The sequence below is a fragment of the Protopterus annectens genome, chromosome 13.part0 (assembly GCF_019279795.1).
Source record: "Protopterus annectens isolate FY-2018-M chromosome 13.part0, PAN1.0, whole genome shotgun sequence".
NCBI lineage: Eukaryota > Metazoa > Chordata > Ceratodontiformes > Protopteridae > Protopterus > Protopterus annectens.
In genome coordinates this window covers 171,997,323-172,020,426 of record NC_056747.1, presented here as the reverse complement: position 1 = coordinate 172,020,426, position 23,104 = coordinate 171,997,323, and the positions used below count along the sequence as shown (strand labels likewise).

The 23,104-nt window shown below is 45.8% G+C and overlaps 1 protein-coding gene across 1 annotated transcript in view; it reads left to right on the top strand.

The window, feature by feature from the left end:
* INSR (insulin receptor) overlaps positions 1–23,104 on the top strand; it is a 1,335,646-nt gene that overhangs the window by 1,184,902 nt on the left and 127,640 nt on the right. Inside the window, exon 16 of the mRNA XM_044090750.1 lies at positions 18,764–18,993. Coding sequence (XP_043946685.1) covers positions 18,764–18,993 — 230 coding nt within the window. The remainder of the gene's footprint in view (positions 1–18,763; positions 18,994–23,104) is intronic.

Sequence of the window (23,104 nt, the reverse complement as noted above, 5' to 3'; positions counted from 1 at the left end):
CACTGGATGGTAACTTTAGATCTCAAGGAAGCTTACCTTCATGTGCCTATAAGACTACGTTGCAGGAAGTATCTGCGTTTTCGAGCTGGAAATTCTCATTATCAGTTCTCTGCATTGCCCTTTGGCTTATCTACTGCGCCCAGAGTATTCACAAAGGTTCTGGCTCCAGTGATAGCTTACTTCAGGCTAAAGGGAATTCAAATCTATCCTTACTTGGACGACTGCCTGATTCTGGCTCAAGAAAAGGAAGACCTTCTACAGCATCTGGGATATGTTATAGCAGTGCTAAGATGCCTAGGGTATTCTGTGAACGAAATAAAGTCCAGTCTAGTACCCTCTCAAGACATGTGCTTTCTGGGTGTGAGACTGAATACAGCAGCCCAGATGGCCTTTTAACCCCGGACAAACAAAAGACTCTTTCCAGTTACTTCCATCAACTATCTCTTCAGTCCGGGCTGACTGCAAGGACAGTCCTTCAAGCCTTAGGGTTCATGGCATCTTGTATTCTGATGCTTCCCAATGCCAAACTGCATATGAGGAAGCTGCAATGGTATCTCAAAATGTATGGACACAGCACTGCCAGGATTTGGACACTGTCATTCAAATAATACCTTGCATTCAAAAAGAATTTTTGTGGTGGGCTCAGGAATGTCACCTAAACAAGGGACTCTCTGTGACCCGGCCAGAGGCGAGTCAGATTTTAACGACAGATGCCTCGGACATTGCTTTGGGAGCTCATCTGAATGGAAAGTGGATACAAGACAAGTGGCCTGCCAGACTACAGCATCTACATATCAACATGAAGGAGATGTTAGCAGTCCAGTTTGCATTAATGGCTTTCAAGGAGTTACTTCTTCCAGGGCAGGTGTTGATTCTAACAGACAACACAACTGTCATGTGGTACATCAACAAACAAGGGGAACACATTCTTATCCTCTATGCAGGCAAGCAATGATTTTGTGGGAGACTGCGCTCAGCTTGCAACTAACTCTTCAGGCAAGGTTTCTGCCGGGAGCACAGAACTCCTTAGCAGATGTGTTAAGCAGACAAATCATGGATCCCCACGAGTGGAAACTGGATCTTCATGTATTTCAGAAATTGACAGTGTCATGGGGAACTCCAGACATAGATCTGTTCGCTTCTCCACTAAACCACCAGCTGCCAAAGTTTTGCACAAAGGGGTTTCATCACACAGCTTGGAAAGTGGATGCTCTTTCTTTCAGTTGGAAAAATCTTCATGTGTATGCCTTTCCACCTCTGCCTCTTCTTCCAAAGGTGCTCTTAAAGGTCAGACAAGACAAGCCAAGGATGATTTTAATAGCTCCAGATTGGCCTCGGCAACACTGGTACCCACTACTAAGGAGTCTGGTAAGGAAGCCTCCATGGCCTTTACCTTTGATTCCACATCTGTTATCTCAGAAGGACGGTCACCTGCTCAATGTCAAGCTTCACTCTCTTCATCTAACAGCCTGGCATATTCTGTGTTGGAACACAGCAGGTCTCAACTTCCTCAACAAGTTTTAAATGTGATTATGGAAGCTAGAAGACCTAGTACAAGGAAAGTGTACGCAGAAAAATGGAAGAGATTTTTATTTTGGAGTGCAGCAAAGAATTTGGAGATTTCTGAGCCTAATTTGAGTGTGGCTCTTCAATATCTTACTGAGTTATTGGACAAAGGTTTGTCCTTCTCTTCCATTAAGATTCATGCTGCAGCAATTTCAGCTCACTATGATTGTGACCCACCATTGTTTTCGCATCCTTTGTTCAAGCAGTTTCTTAGAGGGGCAAAGAATATAAGACCCCCACGTAGAGCTCCTACTCCTGCTTGGGATCTCAATTTTGTGTTGGAAAAACTTACTCTACAACCTTTTGAGCCTGCGGCTACTGCTGAATTGAAATACTTGTCATGGAAGACTGCTTTTTTGTTGGCTATTACCTCTGCAAGAAGGGTTTCTGAGTTGCAGGCCCTTATGGCAGTAGAGCCCTTTTTGATTTTCCATAAGGATAGGGTATCATTACGTACTAATCCTTCCTTTATGCCTAAGGTGGTTTCTAGTGTGGCTTTAAACCAAACTATTCATTTGCCTACTTTCTATGCAGATCCCCAAAATAAGGGGAAAAGATTTTGCACACTTTAGATGTACATAGGCAGTTGCGTTATTATTTAAGCAGGACTAAGGATTTCAGGCAGTCTCAGCAGTTGTTTGTTTCTTTTGCTTTGAGTTCTCAGGGCAAGCCTGTGTCTAAGCAAACTATTTCTAAGTGGATTGGGTTTTGCATTTCATTTTGTTACTCCCATCATGGCAAGGAGATTCCAGCTGGGATTAGGCCTCATTCCACTAGGGCTACTGCCACTTCAACAGCATTTCTAAGGGGTGGCAACTAAGGATATTTTGGAGGCAGCTACTTGGAGTTCAGTACATACTTTCTCTAAGCATTACCACCTTCCTCTCTACTCTAAATCTAGGGCTGGTTTTGCCACAGCTATTTTGCAAGGCATGTTGACAGCTCCTGCTTCCTTATGATTTGCCAGCCTCCCTTACCTCTGCTTTGGGATTCTACCCAATGGTTAGGACTGCAGCAATGTGGAATGAAGAACATAGTACAGTTTTGTACCTACCATAAATGTAGATGTTCGAGGATCCACATTGCTGCAGTCCAATTTACCCTCCCTCCTTCCCCTCTGTGTTTAGGGGTGGTGGTGTGTGATAGTATATATATTCTTGTACATTTGTATATATTGTATATATGTTTGGTGCAGGGCTTTTTGGTGTTTTGGTTTGGGCCTTGTCTTTTTAGGGTCTTCTGACATCTGGGGCAAGAAAAGACTGAGGATATGACGTCGGTCATGCGCATTAGTACCCTGACGTCCTGACATCAGTCTAATGCGCCTTGACCGACGTCAGCCATATACTTTGGTATTCGGGCCGACTGGACAGCGGACTACCCCAATGGTTAGGACTGCAGCAATGTGGATCCTCGAACATCTACATTTATGGTAGGTACAAAACTGTACTTTTTGAGGGACTATGATGTGATGAGTGTGGTGTGGTGCAAGTGTTTACCTTCTCTTCTTGACTGTCTAGTCCAGTCTTGGGTGAAGAGAGCTTTGCTTCCAGTTTGGCTTTATAGGTGCATCTCTCACAGGCTGTAGTGTTGGGTGGTAGAAGGAGAGGGTTGTCTGTGTACATGAGGCAATTGCTGCATTGCCCCAAGATGCCCAGATTCATCAGGTAGACAGGAGAAATCACCGGGAGCTGACCCTTAGACATGCCTGGATAGGTGCTTATTTATTAAGTACTAAAAACTGCTTTCCTCTAGACAAGTGAGGAAAGTTGAGTGCTGTAGTAATTTGCAGCTTATTTAGTGCTTACGAGTTCTGAACAAGTGCTGAGTTCAAAGAAACAGATTTGAGTGCTGAAACTAGAAAACTGGCTAGCTCTAAGAAACAAAATTAAGCTAGAAGGCTTCCCTCCAACACAGAAAGGCTTGGGGGCTCAGAAGCCTACAAACAGTCTAAACCACTTACAGGAAAGGCAGGAAACAAGCTTAATTTTTTTTCCCCAGATGCTCTTTGTACACAGTAGGAGTGCCTAAAATCAGAATATGATCTCACTGCACTCAGTTGAGTGAGCAAATGAGATGGGCCCAGGAGGAGTATCCAAACACAAATTTACAAGTGGGGCAGGTAGTTTCAAAGCCACCAAGATTAACAACAAAACAAAACCAGGGAGCGTGGGTGGGGAAATAAGAAAAAACAAGAGTCAAAACTTCCAGTTCAGTTAATATTCAATGCAGCACAAATAAATCAATTAAAATGCTGTACTTGAAAAAAGTGCAGATAAAAGGTACTTTAATTCTCTTATACGTCCAGTTGAATACAGCTAGATCTTAGCTGGCCAAAGCTCAGGGGTGTATGCTATAGAGTCCACCCACAAGTTACAGTCAGCACAAAGCAGCTCTTTCTCAACCACTTTTTCTTGCAATGCCATAGTTCACAAATGTAATTGATTTATAGCTTCCCATTTATTCATTAATTTCAGTTTTGCTTGTCTTCCTGTTCATCTCCATCTGCCAACGCCAGACTCTGGTTCAAGTCTAAGGTACTCCAGATTCTTCTAGTCAACCCCTTGTCTTTTTTTCTGACGGTCAAGCATTTTCCTTTGGAACACTGGAAAATGTTAAAATGTTTTAGTGTCAGTCTCATTATGAGCTTTATTGTCAGTAGAATGATAAGCAAAATCCCCTTGGCTCACATTTTGTTTGATAAACGTTCTGCTGGTATAGTTCCATCTTTACTAATACAGGTCTTGGCTGCTTTTTTCATGGCGAGGTTTGGGGCATACACTGTGTGGCCATTCAGTTTACAAATCCTGCTGTGGAAAGCCAGTTGAGTTGCTTATTTGTGCTTTTCATAAAATTAATATACTCTGTTTCGGTGCTGAAGCCTACAACTTCCCACAAAGTGCCGACATCTATTATGGACCCTACAAAAATTACCTCTGTACCGACCACCTCATCGGTACCTAGGACCCTCTCGGCACCCACAATAGTTTCCCCAGTAATACTGGCCACTTCCCCTCCAGCACAAACAATTGATCAGCTGACCGTAGTGCCGAATGTCGAACCTTTCCAGGGACTAAGTACTCCCTATTGATTGACCCTTTTTTTGGTCAGCAGTTGAGCCCATTTATTGAATGCCCAGAGTCGCCCTCGGGGATGGCTATTCGTTCCACCAGGAGCCTTTTGGAGCTTGATATAGTTAGGTTAGTGGATCAGCTCTTGGCAGCCAGAGGTCTTCCAGTTCCATGTAGGACCTCCCGTCCATCCGAAGCTGAGGTCTACTCTCCAAGGACTTCAGCTTATCTTCCTCCTTCAACCTCTCCACAGATCTTAGAGCCCTTGACTTTGATGCCGGTGCCAACTACTTTGGTACCGATGGTGGACCTCGCCTTGGTTCCGGAACCCACTCTGTGGTCCTCAGCTCATTCGGAGTCAACCCACCCACGGGACCATGACTTGGCTGTCTGCTCTGGGATCCCTAGTTCAGCACCTATTTTTCCACGGTGCCGTCTATGGTTACGGGTGCTTTGACAGTTCCAGGTCCTCTCTGAGCTCTTTCTCTGGAGGTTGGCTCATCTGAGTGGGGTGTGACCCCAGTTCTGAGGTTGTCTTTCTCTATTCCGGGCTCCCGTACCTCTTCAGATGGGCCTGCCTTTCAGATTATGGAGAGAGCTCTCACCTCAGCAGGCTTGTAGTTGGCACTATACATGTTGGAGTGTCATATGTATATATCCTCTGGCTCGCAGCTGTCACAATCTGCTACACAGAGCAGCAGGCACAAGAGCAGCAAGACACCCTGCTGCAGGGTACCCTTTCTTCGGAGTCCTTCTCAGACCTTCCCCCTGAGGAGTTACCCCGTAAGAGATCGTATAAGAGGAAGCACGTAGTTTCTCCAGAAGAATCTGTCACTGAGGATACAGATTACGATGACAGGGAAGGGTCCCTACAGTCACCCCCTGAAGATGTCTCCTTCAGAGACATCCTGAAAATCTTGAAACAGAGGGGTGTTTGGAAGCCCACTAACCCTTCCTCCGAGGAATCTGTCTTCTTGCTGCCTTTTCGTGCCTGACCTCCTTCTTGGGTGACTCCTCCTTCTGATGAATTGATCAAATTCTTCATGTAGCATGTTTGCCAATCCCCCAGAGACCACACAAAATCCTATCTGCACCAGAAGATCAACCCCCACTGGTCTTAAGGTTTGGCGGTAGATGCTATGGTGGTGGCGGCGGCCACAAAGAAAGAACTCTGCGGAGAGTCCTGCTGTCCATCCTCCAAACCAAGAGTCTCAGATGATGGACAGATTCGGGAAGTAGGTCTATGCTTCAACAACCTTTTCCATACAGTCGTTGAATTTCTTGGTACACTTCACACGTCTTCAGAGGGACCTGTTCACTGAGCTCTCAGGGACCTTGGCAGGAGCAGTGCCTGATGAGGTACGCGATAAGGTTGTCTCCCAGCTTGCGACCCTACAGTCGATACCAAACTCCTCCAAGTGGCTTATTGCACACACAGCTGAAGGGATGGCGAGGGCAGCAGGTACAGGCATTGCCATTAGGCGTCCTGCCTGGATGAGCTTATGTGACTTTGCGGATCCTTTAAAGTCTTCCTGTGCTACCTCTTTGTTTGGCCCAAAAGTCAGAGACATGTTAGCCAGGTGTGAGAAGGATGGAAAGACCTTTTCTGCTGTAGGCTTGCGTTTTTCCACTCCTCCGTGACCTTATTCCAGGAATCAGAGGGGTGGGAAGATGTGGTTCAGAAAGTCTCAAGAGGCTTTTCAGGACACACATGGCGAGTTTTCTCCCCAGGGCAGATGGGAGAGTTCATCAGGAAGACGCCCCTCCTGTGTCAGAGGGGGCTGCGTAATCAGGGTCCCAGAGATTCTATCTCTGGACAACCCTACCAGCACTGCTGAGCAGCATCCCAATTGCTTACCTCTGGAGGCAGTCGGGTGGAAGATTCTCTCTGAACCACTTAGCCTGGCACTCAATAACATCAGATTCCTGGGTGCAGGCCATAATTAGCAGAGGTTACCAGATCCCCTTCAAACTTAATCCAAGACCACAAAGAAGAATCCTCGATGTTCCACCCAGTCAGAGGGATACAGCAGCACTAGAAATTCAAAAGCTGCTTCAAAAAAGTCATCCAGACAGTCCCACCAGACCAAATAGGATCCAGATTTTATTCAAGATTCTTTTTAGTGCCAAAAAAGACTGGACTGGAGGCCAATTCTAGACCTCCATGTTTTGAACAAGTTTGTTCTACAGTCAAGAATTCCAGATGGTCACAGTACAATCTATCCTTTTCTTGGAAAAAACGATTGGATGTGCTCTATAGAACTCCAGGATAGATATTACCACACAAAAATGGACAAGCACTCCAGAAGATACCTGCACTTCAGGCTGGGTGCCAATCATTACCAATTTCGAGTACTACTCTTTGGACTCACCACAGCACCCGAGGTGTTCACCAAATGCATGGCAGTGGTAACAGCTCACTCAAGGGTACAAGGATTACGCATGTTTCTCTATTTAGACGACTGGATCCTCACCACCCCCACCAGGCATCTATTGCTTTATGCATTGGACTCTGTTCTGAAGCTGGCAGATGACTTGGACATTTTAATAAACAGCAAAAAGTCAAAACTATCCCCCACACAAGACTTAGAACTCATCGGAGCAACATCGGAGCAACATTCAACACAAAATCTTACCGGGCTGTTCTGCCTCTCCACAGACTACAAAGGTTGAGGTCACAGCTTCAAGTGATACTCTCTCAAGACAAAGTCCCAGCTCATTTAGCCTTACAACTTTTGGGGTCCATGGCAGCGGCAGTTACCCTAGTTCCTCTGGTGAGGTACCACATGAGGCTGCGTCAGTGGCTCCTGGCATCACAGTGGTCTCTGTTAACACAACCAGTGTCCTACCCAATCCACCTAACCAGCCAATGCAAACAGGAACTATATTGGTGGATGAAGCCAGAAAAGGAATTATGGAGTCGACCCTTTTCCCCCTCCCAACCCAAAGCCGTACTGACCATAAATGCATCCTTGATGGGGATGGGAGGGGCATTATCAAGGAAGGACCGTCCCAAGGCACTTGGTCTCCCTCAGAGGCCAATTTGCATAGAAACATCCAAGAAATGAGGGCAGTGCTCTTAGCGTTATAAGCATTTCAATCTGCCCTCCCTTCCGGGACAGTTGCTATTCTTTCAGACAACATGTTTCTAGACTTTTACATCAACAAACAGGGAGGATCCAGAACCTACCCTCTATGTCTGGAAGCCCTAAGAGTGTGGCAATGGATGAGTGCCTCCAACCGCTTTCTGATAGCAATGCACATTCCAGGGAATTCCAACATGATTGCGGACAAACTGAGCAAATGCATACGCCTGCCTCACAAGTGGTCTCTCAATCCCAATATGGCGACGAAGATCTTTCGTCAATGGGCCCAGCCTTGCTGCGATGTGTTTGCCTCTCCCATGAACCACAAATGCAACAGCTATTTTGCCCTTGCCCCCTCCCTCTGGGGGAGTCCCTGAAAGATGCTCTCCTACGCGATTAGCCCCCTGGAGTGTTTTACGCCTTTCCACCTTTCCCCAGTTTTTGAAAAATGCCCAATGGTTGAGAAGCACAGTAATCGTCATTGCATCTTATTGACCCCGTAAAGTCTGGTTCCCTTTCCTTTGGCCTCATCTAGTTCATCGCCCGTGGACTGTGGATCCAACTCCAGACTTGTTGGCGCCTCCGCAGGGACTGGTCTAGCCCAACCTACAAAGTCTCAAGCTGACAGCTTGGTACCTCTACTTCCAGTGATTTCCAGGCAGAATAATCTTTCCTCCCCAGTACAAAAGATAATTCTGGCTTTTCATAAACCATTCACCAGGAAGCTTTACCTTAGTAAATGGAATAGATTTGTGCTTTGGTCTCTCAGAGAAGGAATTGACCCATTTTCAGCCTCAATTAATAAGGTATTAGAATACTTCTCAACCTTATTTCAATCGGGAGTGTCCGCTTCGACAGAGTTCATCTAGCTGCTATTTCATATTTTCATAATGACTTCAATGACTTTTCCTGAATGTCCCATCGCCTCTGTAAAATCTTCCTAAAGGGCATTTTACATTTGAAATCACCTTTTAAAGACCCCATTGAACCTTGGAATTTAACGCTAGCCTTGCAAAGCTTGGTCCATCAGCCCTTTGAGCCAGCAACCTCCTGTGTTATCAAATTATTTTTATCTTGGAAGACCGTATTCCTGGTAGCCATCATGTCAGCCAGGATAATATCAGAATTGCAGGCTTCATGTGTGAAACGTCCATATATCATTTTTCACAAAGAGAGAGCATCACTTAGAACTAATCTCTCCTTTCTACCCAAAGTAGTATTGGACTCTAATATTAATCAATCCATAGACTGACCATTTTTCTTTCCAAACTTCTCAAACAAAGCAGGATATTGTTTGCATTTGTTGGATGTACACAGACAATTATGCTTTTACCTGGCTAGAATGAAATCGTTCAGGAAGTCAGACCAATTGTTCCTGTCCTTTTCAATTACTCTACTGGGAAAACCAGTTTCCAAAGTTACTTTTATCGAAATGCTTGATAGATTGCATCACATCTTTGTTTGACCAAAGTAAGCTGAACCTATCAACTAAGGTCAAGGCTTATTCTACCAGATCAGTTTCCACGGCTCCAATGGCTTTGGAGCCTCGGGTGGAAGGGTCTGCCTCGATACCTCTTTCCTCTGCTCCATTGGTGTCGGAGCCGCTGGTTGGGGGTTCGTGAGGCGAAACACCTGCTTCGGCTCCTTTGGTCTCGGAGCCGTTGGAGGTGTGCAGCTCAGACTCTCCTCCCTCGGCCCCGAAGTATCCTTCGGTGCTGATGCTGGTTCATACGGTTCCGGATCCGGTGCCGATAGTGTTGGAGCCGTTTCAGAGCCTGTCCCCGAGTCTATCGGAGCTGAGAGAAAAGTAGTCTCGGCCCCCATCTATTTCCTCTAAATCCTCCAGGTTGTCGGATTCAGATTTGGACAGAGTTATCCAGAGGCTTTTCCAGTCCCCGGTTTTTGCAAAAATGGTCTCAGCTCCAACCCACTCGGCTCCGGAGCCGGCCCCCATTTCAACGCATCCGATTCCTCCTCCAACCTCCTCGGAGCTGTTGGAGTCGGTGATGGGAGAGCGGAGCAGAGTCGTCCAGTCGGAACCGAGACTCCCTCAGAGCCTCTCGGTTCCGACCATCATTCCTACCCTGTCCCCGGCGTCAGGGTTCGGTTCCGGGACTTCCTCTGTCGGAGCCGAGGGGAACACTTTGCAACTGGTAGCTTCGGTGCCTAGTCTCCCCCTTGGAGCTTCGGCCGCAGGAATTCCTGATACCGAAGTGGTCTCTCAGCCGGTATCCTCCGTAGAGTCTGGAGGTCCTGCCTTTGAGGCCATGAGGAGTGCGCTGGCCATGTCCTTGCCGGCTCAGCAAGTCTCTACCTCACCGTCCCTAGACTTGGGAACTGGTGCTTCTGGTGTGCTTCATTCCCCCGACAGCGGGGCCCCAGGGCCTGAGGATGCCCCCTTGGGGGGTTCCCTTCTCCTGGGAGGTCCTTCTGATTCGGCTTCAGATGAACCTCCAAGGAAAAAATTGTGCAAGAGGAAGCACATTGACTCCCAGGATGAGTCTATCACATCAGATACTGACCTCGATGATGCGGAAGGGTCCCCAAAATCGTCCTTGGATGACGTCTCATTCTCAGACATCCTCAAGATCCTGAGACAGAGAGGCGATTGGCAGTCCAAAACCCCTTCCGCGGAGGAGTCAGTCTTCCTCAAGGCTTTTGGGGCCCAGCCCTCCGCCTCCTGGGTGTCTCCGCCCTTCGATGAATTGCTAGATTTAGTTTCTCGAAGGGTGTGGGGACACCCTGACTTTGTGGAACCGGTGCCCGCCAGGCCTAACAAGTTCCTGTCAGCCCCTCCTCAAAAGGAATTTTTGACCAAAGGAGTTGCAGTAGATGCGATGGTGGTGGCATCTGCCACTCAGCAGGACGTGGCAGAGGCTTCAACGTCTATTCACCCTCCTAATAAGGATTCCAGGAGCATGGATAGGTACGGGAAGCATACACTTTCTTCAGCGGCCTTTACCCTGCAGTCGCTGAATTGTCTTTGTCATTTTACCAAGCTCCAAAGGGACCTCCTCAAAGAGTTAGGTGAGTCTGTTACGGGTAATCTTCCTGAGGCGTTAGCCCAAACTGTTGGCGCCCAGATGTCTACCCTATCTTCGATAGTCAATTCTTCCATGAGGCTCATCTCATATGCGGCCGAAGGGGCGGGTAGAGCAGCGGGAACGGGCGTGGCTCTTAGAAGACACGCCTGGTTACGCTTGTGTCCCTTTGCGGAGGCCTTTAAGTCTTCCTTCACCGACGCCCCCTTTGATGGGTCCTCCCTGTTTGGACCCAAGGTGAAGGACACACTGACTCGATGCGAGCAGGAGGGCAAGACCTTGACTGCCGTGGGGGCCCGTTTTTCCTCTCCCTCTAGACCTTACCCCAAGGCCCAGAGAGGAGGGAAAATGTGGTTCAGAAAATCTCAAAGGTCTTTCCCTACTCCACCAAGTGATCCCCCCTCTAGAGGCAGGGGGGGGATTCAGGAAGACGCCGCCCCAGAGGCGGCAGAGGCCCCCGCAACTCTGGAGATCGCGATTCTTTTCGTGGTTCATCCTACGTTCACCGTCCCTGAGACGGGGCCCGACTGCGCATCTCCGGAGCCAGTCGGGGGGGTCGCTTTGCGGAACACCCACAGGCTTGGAAATCTATCACCAAGGATCAGTGGGTGCTCCGAATCATAACCAGAGGCTATCTCATCCCTTTCATCAAGCCCCCTCCTCCTATGAGGAAAATCCCGGATGTGCCACCCAGTCAGCGGGATCAAGCAACGGTCGAGGTCTCAAAGCTGCTAAGAAAAGGAGTCATTCAGCCTGTCCCCGCCGACCAGATCGGATCAGGAACTTACTCAAGACTATTTTTCGTGCCAAAAAAGACAGGGGACTTAAGGCCCATTTTGGACCTAAAATCATTGAATCGCTTTGTAAAAAAATCCAAATTCCGAATGTTCACCCTTCAGTCCATTCTCCCGCTATTGGAGAAGGATGTCTGGATGTGCTCCATAGATCTCAAGGACGCTTACTATCACATCCTGATAAGTCAAGAGTCCAGGAGTCACTTACGCTTCCGCCTGGGAACCAGTCATTTCCAGTTCCGAGCACTGCCCTTTGGTCTCACCACAGCCCCCAGGGTGTTCACCAAGTGTTTGGCAGTAGTAACATCTCACTTGAGATGTCTAGGATTCCAAGTGTTTCCCTATCTAGACGACTGGCTCCTTACTGCCACCACCAAGCATCTATTAGTCCGAGCGCTTATGACCACAGTCAGTTTGGGTCATTCACTAGGAATCGCGTTCAGTTTGGGAAAATCTGTGCTGCAGCCGTCTCAGCGTATTACCTTTATAGGCGCAGAGTTAGACATAAGAAGAATGCGGGCATTCTTGCCGGTAGAAAGGATTCAGGTCCTGCAGTCTCAGGTTCAAACCTTGTTACCCAGTTCACGAGTTCAGGCCAGACTGATTCTGCAGTTATTGGGCACGATGGCTTCGACTATTCTACTAGTCCCTTTAGCCAGGCTGCACATGCGGGTGCTGCAATGGCTGCTGTCGGTTCAATGGTCCTTTCAGGATCATCCCTTGAACCATTTGGTCCAGATTACGGAAATTTGCCGTCGGGACCTACGCTGGTGGCTGCTTCGGTCCAACCTGGACCAGGGGCGACCCTTTGCCATTCAGCCTCCCGTCACCACAGTGACCACGGACACCTCCCAGATAGGGTGGGGGGGGGGGCATTATCTGGACAGGTCTGTCCAAGGTACATGGCTGGCTCACGAAACGCACTTACATATCAATATCCTGGAAATGAGAGCGGTGCTACTGGTGTTGCAAGCACTTCATCATGTTCTCCCCCGGGGCACTATCGCGATTCTATCCGACAACATGTCGGTAGTCTGGTACATAAACAAGCAAGGCGGAACCAGGTCCAACCCTCTTTGCCTAGAGGCCATGAGAGCATGGCATTGGGCGATTTCTACCCAGCGTTTCCTTGTGGCAACGCACATTCCGGGGAAATCCAATGTGATTGCCGACAGGCTGAGCAGGACCCTCCTGTTGCCCCACGAGTGGTCCCTCAGCGACAGGGTGGCTGCAAACATTTTCGCCAAGTGGGGCCTCCCTTGTTGCGACTTGTTTGCCAGCTCTCACAATGCGAAATGCAGGGAGTTCTTCACTCTGACTTCCTCTCAGGGGCAGATTCCCAGGGATGCTCTAGCCCACAGTTGGCCCCCCCGGTCTACTTTACGCCTTCCCTCCAGTTCCCCTTCTCCCGAAGGTGATACAGAAGGCGATTTATCTAGGAAGCGACATGATTCTGATCGCTCCATACCGGCCTCATCAGGTTTGGTTCCCCTTCCTTCTGAGGTATGCGGTGGAGGGACCATGGTTTCTGGACCTAGTGCCCGACCTGTTAACTCATCAGTTGGGACAGTCTCATCCATCCCTCAGGTCCTTGAGGTTGGCAGCCTGGTTACTCCACTTCCAACCTTAGTCAGACATAACTCTCTTTCTCCAGACGTCATCCACATATTGTCCTCTTCTCACAAACCTTCCACTATTAAACTATATTCCAGTAAGTGGAAGAGGTTTGCTATTTGGGCCCAGCAACGAGGTATAGATCCCCTTACCGCCCCAGTACCTCAGGTTTTAGAATTCCTGGCTTCTTTGTTTCATTTGGGCTCTTCAGTTTCCACAGTTAAAGTCCAACTGGCGGCTATCTCTAATTTTCATGTCTCTTTTGAGCCTTCCTTAATGGCAAACAGGCTTTGCAAATCTTTCCTTAAAGGAGCGTGGCTCCTTCGGCCCCCAATAGCCCATCCTGTGCCCCCTTGGGATCTGAATATGGTTCTGGCTTCTTTAACTGCCCGTCCCTTTTCTACCAGCAGCTACTTGTGATTTAAAATTTCTATCTTGGAAAACAGCCTTTTTGGTGGCAATAACCTCTGCCAAGCGGGTCTCAGAGCTTCAGGCTCTCTGTTCTAATCCCCCTTATTTGATTTTTCACAAAGACAGAGTGTCTCTCAAGTTAAATCCCTCTTTCTTGCCCAAGGTAGCATCCCCCTTATGCATTCAACAATCCTTGGAGCTCCCTGTGTTTTTTCCTAAATTCTCTAATAGCGCAGAATATATTTTACATTAGTTGGATGTTCACAGACAACTGCGTTTTTATTTAAGTAGGACCAATCAGACACGGAACTCAGATCAGCTGTTTGTGTCCTTTGTGGAAAATAGGTTGGGTCAACCGGTGGGTAAAACCACCATAGCCAAATGGATTAAAGATTGCATCTCCTTCATCTATTCACAGTCCGGCAAGGATCTACCATTCCCAGTTAAGGCTCATTCTACCAGGGCAATGGCTACTTCTGTAGCATTCCACTCCAAATTATCGATAGATGATATCTGTGCGGCCGCTACCTGGACTTCTCCGCACACCTTTATTTCTCATTACAAGATAGATGTGGCTTCTCAAGGTAGAGCTTCCTTTGGTTCCACAGTTCTCAGGAGTGTTTTCCAATGAGCCACCCGGAATTTAGGTGCTAGGGATGCTGTCCCATCAGTTATGAATGTAGGTGAGATAGGATCCCATTACATCTTTTAGTTATGTACTTACCATAACTTCGGATGTATGGGATCCATCTCGCCTACATTCATACGTACCCGCCGTCCTTCCCCCTTCCCATTGGATTTAGAGGAAATGTTGCTATTTACTAAGTTTTTTCTCTTGAAGGACTTTAGTTTGTTACAGTTGTTGGTATGTGTCTGTGCCTGGATGTAGGTATATAAAGCGAACAAACGATCTGGGGAAGCAGGCATGGTGCATTCTGGGATAAGGGGTAGCCCAGCCAGTTAGAGACTTCGTTCTACTATATAGTGGCCGAGTCGGAGCCGAGGGATCGGCTCCGAACCCATCAGTTATGAATGTAGGCGAGATGGATCCCATACATCCGAAGTTATGGTAAGTACATAACTAAAAGTTTTGGAGAGGCAGTAGAGATTTAGTTGAGTGTAAGGTTGCTAGGTGGAGAGAAGACAGGGCTGCTGAAATAAACGGTAGTGGGAGGACTCAAGTAGGAGATGAACAGGAACATATTCAATTTGATGACAGGTTGGCATGTAGTAGGGATTTGAAGCTGGTGTGGTTAAGGGTATTACAAGGGGGGGGGGGGTCCATAGTTTGGCTATGGAATAAGAGAGCAAAAATTGTCCAGGAGGCCTGGAAGGTTTGCAACTGTGTAAGAGATTTTGATTTTCTGATTGGAGTGAGCGGTTGGGTATGTAGGTGGTTAAGGAGGAGGAGGAGAGAATGGGGCAGCTGGATGGCTTGATCACAAGTTTGTGGGCAGTGGTGAGCCGTAGAAAGTTCAGATAGTTAGGAAGTTCTAACCACTCGAGAATGGAGGCAGTAGCAATGATAGAATGAGTTTTTGGAGTTGGTGGCGAATTTGCAGATTTTATAGTAGTAGGAATCCAGTTTGGATTGTAAGCCAAGTTGGAGGTTGGTGAGTAGGGAGGCACCGTAAATTAAAGAGGGGAGAAAGTAGGTAAAGACTAAGGTCTTCCTAGTGGAGGGAGTCAGGTAGCGATTGTGTCGGTATAGGAGTCCTAGGTTTTGGTGTTTTTTTTTGATGGCTGTTAAAATATGGATGTCAAATTTCAGATGTTCATCGATGATACCTAGGAGTTCCATAAGGATAGGATCAGGCTGAAAACCAGTAGCTCCTTTATACAAGATTGTCATAGGGTAATATGTAGTACTAGGTTTACAGCCCAGGAGACCATTGAGGACCCTTTGTCTAGTTATTCCAAAGCACCATCTGGTGAAGTGACTTGAAGTTCACATAACAAGTAGATGGAGACTGAGGAATTGAACTTTGCACCACTAACAGCTTATAACCTTGATCCTCTGCACTGCCATAACTGAATTCACCCTTAAACCATAAAATTACTTGTTTCCTTTCCTGACATCCAAAATGAAGGAGTGAGAGCGAGAATTCTACACATATATATGCATACATCTCAGCTATCTAGACAAGACCAAAATTATCCGGAAATCAAATCAGCTGTTTGTGTCCTTTACAGCAAGGAAGGAAAGCCAGTCTACAAACAAAATCTGTCCATGTGTGTAGTCATTAGTATTAACCTTCTGATACTGTTATGGGTAAAAAAGCTATTGAAGGGAGTGTCGAGTCCACAGCATTAGGGGTTACAGCATCCACTGTTTCTCCGTTTCTTTGGGGTAGGGAGAGCACTTCACCTGTTTGAGGCTGGTGTCTGGTCTTGTGTCCATACATTCTCTAAACACTGCTGTCTAGATATTGCTTCCTGGCAAGGGCAGGGTTTGCTACTGCCATTCTACAGGGTTTGTTACAACCCACTACAACCAGTTCTTTACCTCCCACTCTTTTAGCTCTGGGAACTATCCCAGTAGTCATAATCTGTGCAAAGAATTTAATACGCTTGTGGTAGTACCTTACCATAAAACATTATCATAAAATTGTTGCAGTGTAGGTTTTCCTCCCAGCTTTGCTCTTTTCTTCATTTGTCATCTTTGGGCTGGGGTGCCCTATCCCTAAACATTTAACCCAGTTTCTCAGGCACACTGCGATCTAGGAAGATGTAAAGAGTCTAGTTTTTCTAAGTTCCTGACTCGGGAATGTCCACCTGGGTTCCTTTATTATTAGAATCCTTAAGACCTTGTCCAAGAGTAGGCGGGCGGAATGGCCATCCAGCTTGTTTCCTGGGTAAGAAAAGTCTCTAAATTGGTGGAGAATGGCAAATCTCTGTAGGGAACATGCTGACATCCCAAAAAGTTGGACGGCCACAAGCTTGGTGGGGAGAGGATTCTGTCTTCTGGAAATTAGGTAGGCTGTTGGGCACAATTACTTGCACAATTACTGCTATAATAAGTTCTTACATAGTTAAACTTTCCTTGGATAGTGAATGTTTTTTTCCCCAATAAACATCTTATTAAATTATCACGTATGGCATAAGCAATCTTACATTTGTGTAAATGAAAAACAAACATTGACACCACTTCAGTCGCAAACATTATATATCACTTATAATCTATCCAGTCATTGTCAGTAAAGCATTATATGGCTCATTCAAATCATGCCTCTTAAACCTCATTCTTTCTCTGCATATATTGTCACACAATTCCCATTTTTTTCTATGTAGTTTTCTCCGTCCTTTTTCTAAAGATCCCAATTCCAGTTGTTTTCTCTCTGTCACTGTATTCACTACTACTAGTAAAGTTGGTCTAGACTTTTGATTTCCATTTTCTAGTAATTGCTTTTTTGGCAGCCACCATAATTAAACTCAGCAAGGCTTTACTATGTCTAGGCATTTCCAAATCTGTATCATAGCTCAAAAAAATCTCCCCAGTCAATCCAGTCTGCTCACCCAGCATCTCCGACAGAGTGGTTTGCAGAGAATCCCTAAAGTTGGCCATCTCATTACACTCCCAAAAAATATGTTCCAAACCACCTTTTTCTTGCCTGTTAGACCTCCAACATTTGCTATTCACCTGAGGAAAGATTCTTTGAAGTCTACTTGGGGTATAACAGTTACCTATGTAAACACTTCCAGGCAAAGGTCCTAAATCTTCTAGACTGTGTTGCATATTTGAGAGATGTACATATAATCCCCCCCATTGTCTCTTGTGAATTTCTTATTGTTTCTTATAATTATCATGCAATGTTTTATATGCTGTACTAATTATTCCTTTTTAATGGCAGCTTCTGTTCTAGATGCTTTTAAAAACTCTACCAGTGCTGGTCTTTCGTTTAGGACCCCCATTTCTTTCTCTTTGCCTATATCCTTCCTTGCTAGGGAAGGCAGTCTTTAACCTTAAGTCCAAATCATTTTTTGGCCTCTTCCCATTCTATTACCTTTCCTTTTGTAGTTATTTGCTCCTAATACCTTTGTTTCTTTGCCACTTTTCTCCAGTAAATTCCAGCCCCCTCTTGCCTATTATCTGTATCCCTAATCACAGTGATCCCTATCGGCAGAATCTCTTTTATCCATTCTCGTGCAGGTTTAGTTCTTAAAGTACTCCCTGCTATTTTATGAATCTGTACGATTTTTGTTCTCCTTAAGAGTTTGCATCCAATTTCCCAATCTCTCCTTATTTGTTGAGCTCCCCCTGTATCATCATCATTCCTTTCCACTTAGCATAAGCAGAAAACTATAATTCAATGTATAAGAGCCTTAACTGTGTTGCTGTAAATACCCCTCAAATTGGGTAATCCTACTCCACCTTGTTCTATTGGAAGAATCAGCCCACTTGACCCTTGCTGTCTTCCCTTCCCAGGTAAAAAATCCTTTAACTCTTCTTTAATTGCTATCCATAGCTTCCCCGGTTGATAAAAATATGCATGACGTGTGTATAAGACTAAAGGGACTAAAAACATTTTAATTGCTTGTATCTTAGTATCCATATAACAAAGCTTCCAGTTTCTCAGTGTTTGTATTATCTTTTGTTTAGTCTCTTCCCACTTATGAAGAAGAGAAATGTTAGCAGTGTTAATAACGGACAATATGCATTTTAGCAAATGTCAGAGCATGTGTCACATTTGAGATTGAAAGAAAGGTGTGACATAGATTTTTAACTTAAGTTTCTCAATTTGCGTGATAAGTGACTTGAGAGCAAGGCCCTACTGCCAGCACAGGGATCAGCATCAGGTTTGAGGGAGCAGTTTTATATTCCGTCCTTGTTATTCAGCCCCTCTTCAGTAGAATGTAAATCAAGACGCAGGATACAGACAGGTGCTCTGCCTTCAACAGTGTTTTTCACCCCCTTTCAGATTTGGTTTACAAGTGGTGGGGGGATCTTACCCTTCCTTAGTGTTCTTTAAATGCTTTTTTTGGGATTTCAGAAGTTGGTGCTATTCTTTTGATGTCTAATGTCCATAAACCGTGCTTGTAACTCATAAGTACTAATCTAAATTGAAGATGTTCCAGAAACATCACTAATTGTAGCATGTACATTACCAGACTTTCTAGTGAAACATTAGGAAAGCAGACCTTTCACTACTGAGCAATTGACATTTATGTATCTTTTTCAGTGTATGTCCCAGATGATTGGGAGGTGTCGAGAGAAAAGATCAGTCTGCTTCGAGAGCTGGGTCAGGGGTCGTTTGGTATGGTGTATGAAGGAATTGCTAAGGATATCGTAAAAGGAGAACCAGACACTCGAGTAGCAGTTAAGACTGTTAATGAATCAGCCAGCCTAAGGGAACGTATAGAGTTTTTAAATGAAGCTTCTGTAATGAAGGCTTTCTCTTGTCATCATGTGGTAAGTTATGCTGTCCCCATTTTGCATGTATGTAGTGTTGTACAGCTTGCATACATTTTCATACTTCACTAAATGTAAATCGAATGGCAAGTTGCTAATGTTATACCCTTGCAAAAAATGACTTTGTACAGAATTGGCACTCGGAACACCATTTGGCAGAAGTGATGCTAGAGAAAGATTGACTAGCAGCTTGGGTGAATACTTTGTTATAACTCGTAGGTTATAATGTTGAATGATGAAGTGGTTCAGATTCGGGGGGGGGGGGTCACTGTAATGTAATTGAGTAACAAAACACGTTCCCATACATTATTCCTTCCGGTATCTCATCTCAGATGCCATTGTTTTTTTTTTTTTTTTTTTTTTTTTTTTATGTAATGCCTTTTCTGCCTCATTAGAGTAAGTTTTACCCACTGAAGGGCATAGAGAAAATGGGCAAAGGGGGGCCTTAATTTGAATATGCTATTGTCTCCCCTGTGTATTATAGTGAGTAATTAAAGCCTTGAATACTATACCAATTTCTGTGAAAGATTTTTCCATAGTAGTTCTCTGAGCATATTTGACTTGTATATGCATGGTCCGTATGTTTTAACCATTGTGTTCAGAAATCAGTGCAGCTTCCTTATGGAGGCAGCACCGATTAGTGACTAAGGAAGTGCCCTTCACGTTCTGAATTCCAGGGATCCTGCCACACTTCGCACAGAGCAGCCTGATTGTTGTAATGAAAAAGGCGTCTGTGTTCTGGTCAGGATAATAAAAACTAATGTAAGATCTGCTTAGTTCTGGAGATGTGGGTCTTTATTCTTAACAGAACTTAGAGATAAGTGGAGCAATGTCAGAAACCTTGTGGCTACCAGTCAGGACCCAGCGTCTTAGTCTTATTACCTGCAGTTTTGATGCAGCTGATACTCCTTGCATCAAGTGTGGTGGCATGTGTCCTGTGGACGGAACCATATCGTGCCATGTGGCACTGCAGTAAAGCACCAGCTGCTGTCCTCAGGGCAGTAGGCTAATCCATATGCTGTTACACCCCACCCATGCAAATTAATGCTTAGTCTGTATCTTTTGGGGCCATCATTCCCTAACTGAACTTAATGGATGTGCTTTGCTGCTGCCCAAAGAACATTGTTTTAAAATGCACCCCAACACTTCAAGAGGCCTCTGGTGTTGACGTACAGCTTCCAGGTTGAGGACTTTTGTTTTTTTCCTTCTCTTCTTTTACCAACATGCTAACTAATGATATGTTAGAGAAGGTATTTTGGGAGGATTGTGCTGTGAAAGTGTTTATCGTTTTGTTTCACTCTGCTTGTATCCTTGGATCATTAAGTTGACATTTTAATTCTGTCCAAGATCTTTTGACATTTTGAGACCCCTCCCCCAGTAACTTCAGATTATTCTGGTACTCATCATTTTGAGGTTGGTAGTTTGAAACTAGTTAAAAGAAGGAAAAACAGCTTCTGTGCAGCATAAAATTGAAGTTGGTGTCTTCGCACAAAGTACAGTGGATATAAAAAGTGTACATACCCCTGTTAAAATGCCAGTTTTTGTGATATAAAAAATGAGACAACGATAAATCATTTAAAAACTTTTCCCACCTTTAATGTGACCTACAACCTGTACAATTCAATTGAAAAACAAATCTGTTAGGGAAAATAAATATAAAAAATAAAAAAACATACAATAAGCTGGTTGCATATGTGTGCACACCCTTAAACTAATACTTTGTTGAAGCACCTTTTGATTTAATTACAGCATTCAGTTTTCTTGGGTAGGAGTCTATCAGCATAGCATATCTTGACTTGGCAATATTTGCTATTCGCCTACTCTTCCTTACAAAAGCGCTCCAAATCAGTCAGATTGTAAGGGCATCTCTTGTGCACAACCCTCTTCAGATCATCCCACAGATTTTCTATTGGTTTTAGATGTGGGCTCTGGCTGGGCAATTCCAGTACTTCAATTTTCTTCTGATGAAGCCATTCTTTTGTTGTTTTGGTTGTATGCTTGGTGTCATTATCGTGCTGAAAGGTGAAATTCCTCTTCATGTTCTGCTTTCTAGCAGATGGCTGAAGGTTTTGGGCCAAAACTGACTGGTATTTCGAACTGTTCATAATTGCCTCCACCTTGACTAAAGCCCCAGTTCCAGTTGAAGAAAAGCAACCCCAAAGCATGATACTGCCACCACCATGCTTCACTGTGGGGATGGTGGTGTTCTGGTGATGCAAAGTGTTATTGTGCCAGATGTACCTTTTGGAATTGTGGCCAAGAAGTTCAAGCTTTGGTTCTCATCAGACCATAACACATGATGTCCTTCAAGAATGCAACTGCAGTCATAATATATGGGTTGTCCTGCCTCAGGCAACCCTCGGTCGGCCGAATTCCAAAGTCTGGGTCCGGCGTCGGCTGGTGTCTCCTCTTCTCCGATGTCACAACGGCTGGAGTATAAAGGCATCGGCCGATGCCATCTTCTTCAGTCTTTCTTGCCGCGCGGTGCCCGAAGCAGAAGCAGTTCGCAAGTGCCGGTCGGTCAGCTCCTGTGTTTTCAGTACTGAAGTCATCTAAAAGCTAAGTACCCCGTTGGGGAACATTTATTCTTGCCTCAGCCGATGTCAGAACAAATTGAGAAAGTTAATAATTGTTTGTCTTGTGGTAAACAAATACCTCATAAGGACTTCCATTCTCTCTGCCTTCCCTGCCTGGGCCCAGACCACGACATCTCGGCCTGTGCTGCCTGTGCCTGCTTTAATAAGCGCACTCTCAGGCGCCGGGCAGAATTCGCCGAGGACTTCTTCGGTGAATCTTTTGCGTATATCATGCCGTCGGAAAAACCGACAACCCAATCTGCTAAAAAACGCAAGGACCGGGACCGACATCCTCGGCCTGCGTCCACTACCGATGTTTCTCCTAAACCCTCTGCTAGCGCTCCGGCTCCTTCGGAAGTGGTAAATCTACCGCTCCAGGCCGACACAGCGCTAACACGACCTTCGGTCTCGGAGACCTCTCCGGTGCCGGTTGTTGATTTTCTACCGGAAACCGAAGTTCCGGATCTACCAGACACCATTCCTGTGGACAAGGTAACGCCTGCACTTGGGGCTGCTAGGCCTCCAGTTTCCATGTCCATCAAGGCCTTTGCACGTGCTAAGGCCGCCAGTCAGGCCAAGGCCCATCCTAAACCTGCCCAGGCCCCTTCTTCTGATAAGCAGATCATGTCTCTGGCTGCAGATCTTATTTCCCTTATCAGGGGGTCTCAGCCTCATCCGGACAGGGGTTCTCAGCCACCTGCAGAGAAAAGGCCTAGAACTGAGCAGGCGGACGACCTCTCCTCGGATGAAGCCTCTGGGGATTCTGAGCACTCTGACACTCAAGAAGAACCCTTCCAGGCCTACGAGGACTCTGATGCTGAGGAATCTATTCCCTCTGCCTCCCCTCCAGAGGATTTCTCATTTGGGGAAGTTCTGCATTCCATGAGGGAACATTTTCAATGGCAGGATCAGGATTTCTCTGACTCCAGGAAAAGGCTACGTACTTTCCTCAAGCTCCTCCAGCACAGACCTCTGGCTATCCCTCCAGTTATGGATGTTTTGGATGATGTTTTCTCTGACTCCAATGCCAACCCTGACTCTCTTCCTCCTGCTCCTGTCAAGCCGGACAGATATTATAGGGTCCCTGACACTCACAAGCACCTTTTTAAGGCCCACTCTGTGGATCTAGAAACTATTTCACAGGGCCCCAAGGGAGTGACTTCCTCCTCTGCCAAAAACCCACTGCAAGCTGAAAGAGAAGCAAGGTCCCTGGAGAGATGGGGTAAAAAAGTATATACCTCTACTACCCTAGCCATGAGGTCTCTTAACTTCCTTTTTCACATGTTTCAGTACCAAGATTTTCTCCTGGATGATTTACAGAAAAAGGTAGCCTCTTCTGAGCCTATTGATAAAAAGGCACTGCAGGATCATATACAATAACACTCAGCAGGTTAATAACCATTTTCTGCAGTGTGGTTATGATGCACTGGAAGCTTCATGTAGGGCAGCTATGACTGGGGCTGTAATACGTAGACATGCTTGGTTGAAGGATCAATCTTTGCCTGACCATGTTAAAGTAAAGTTACTGGATGCAC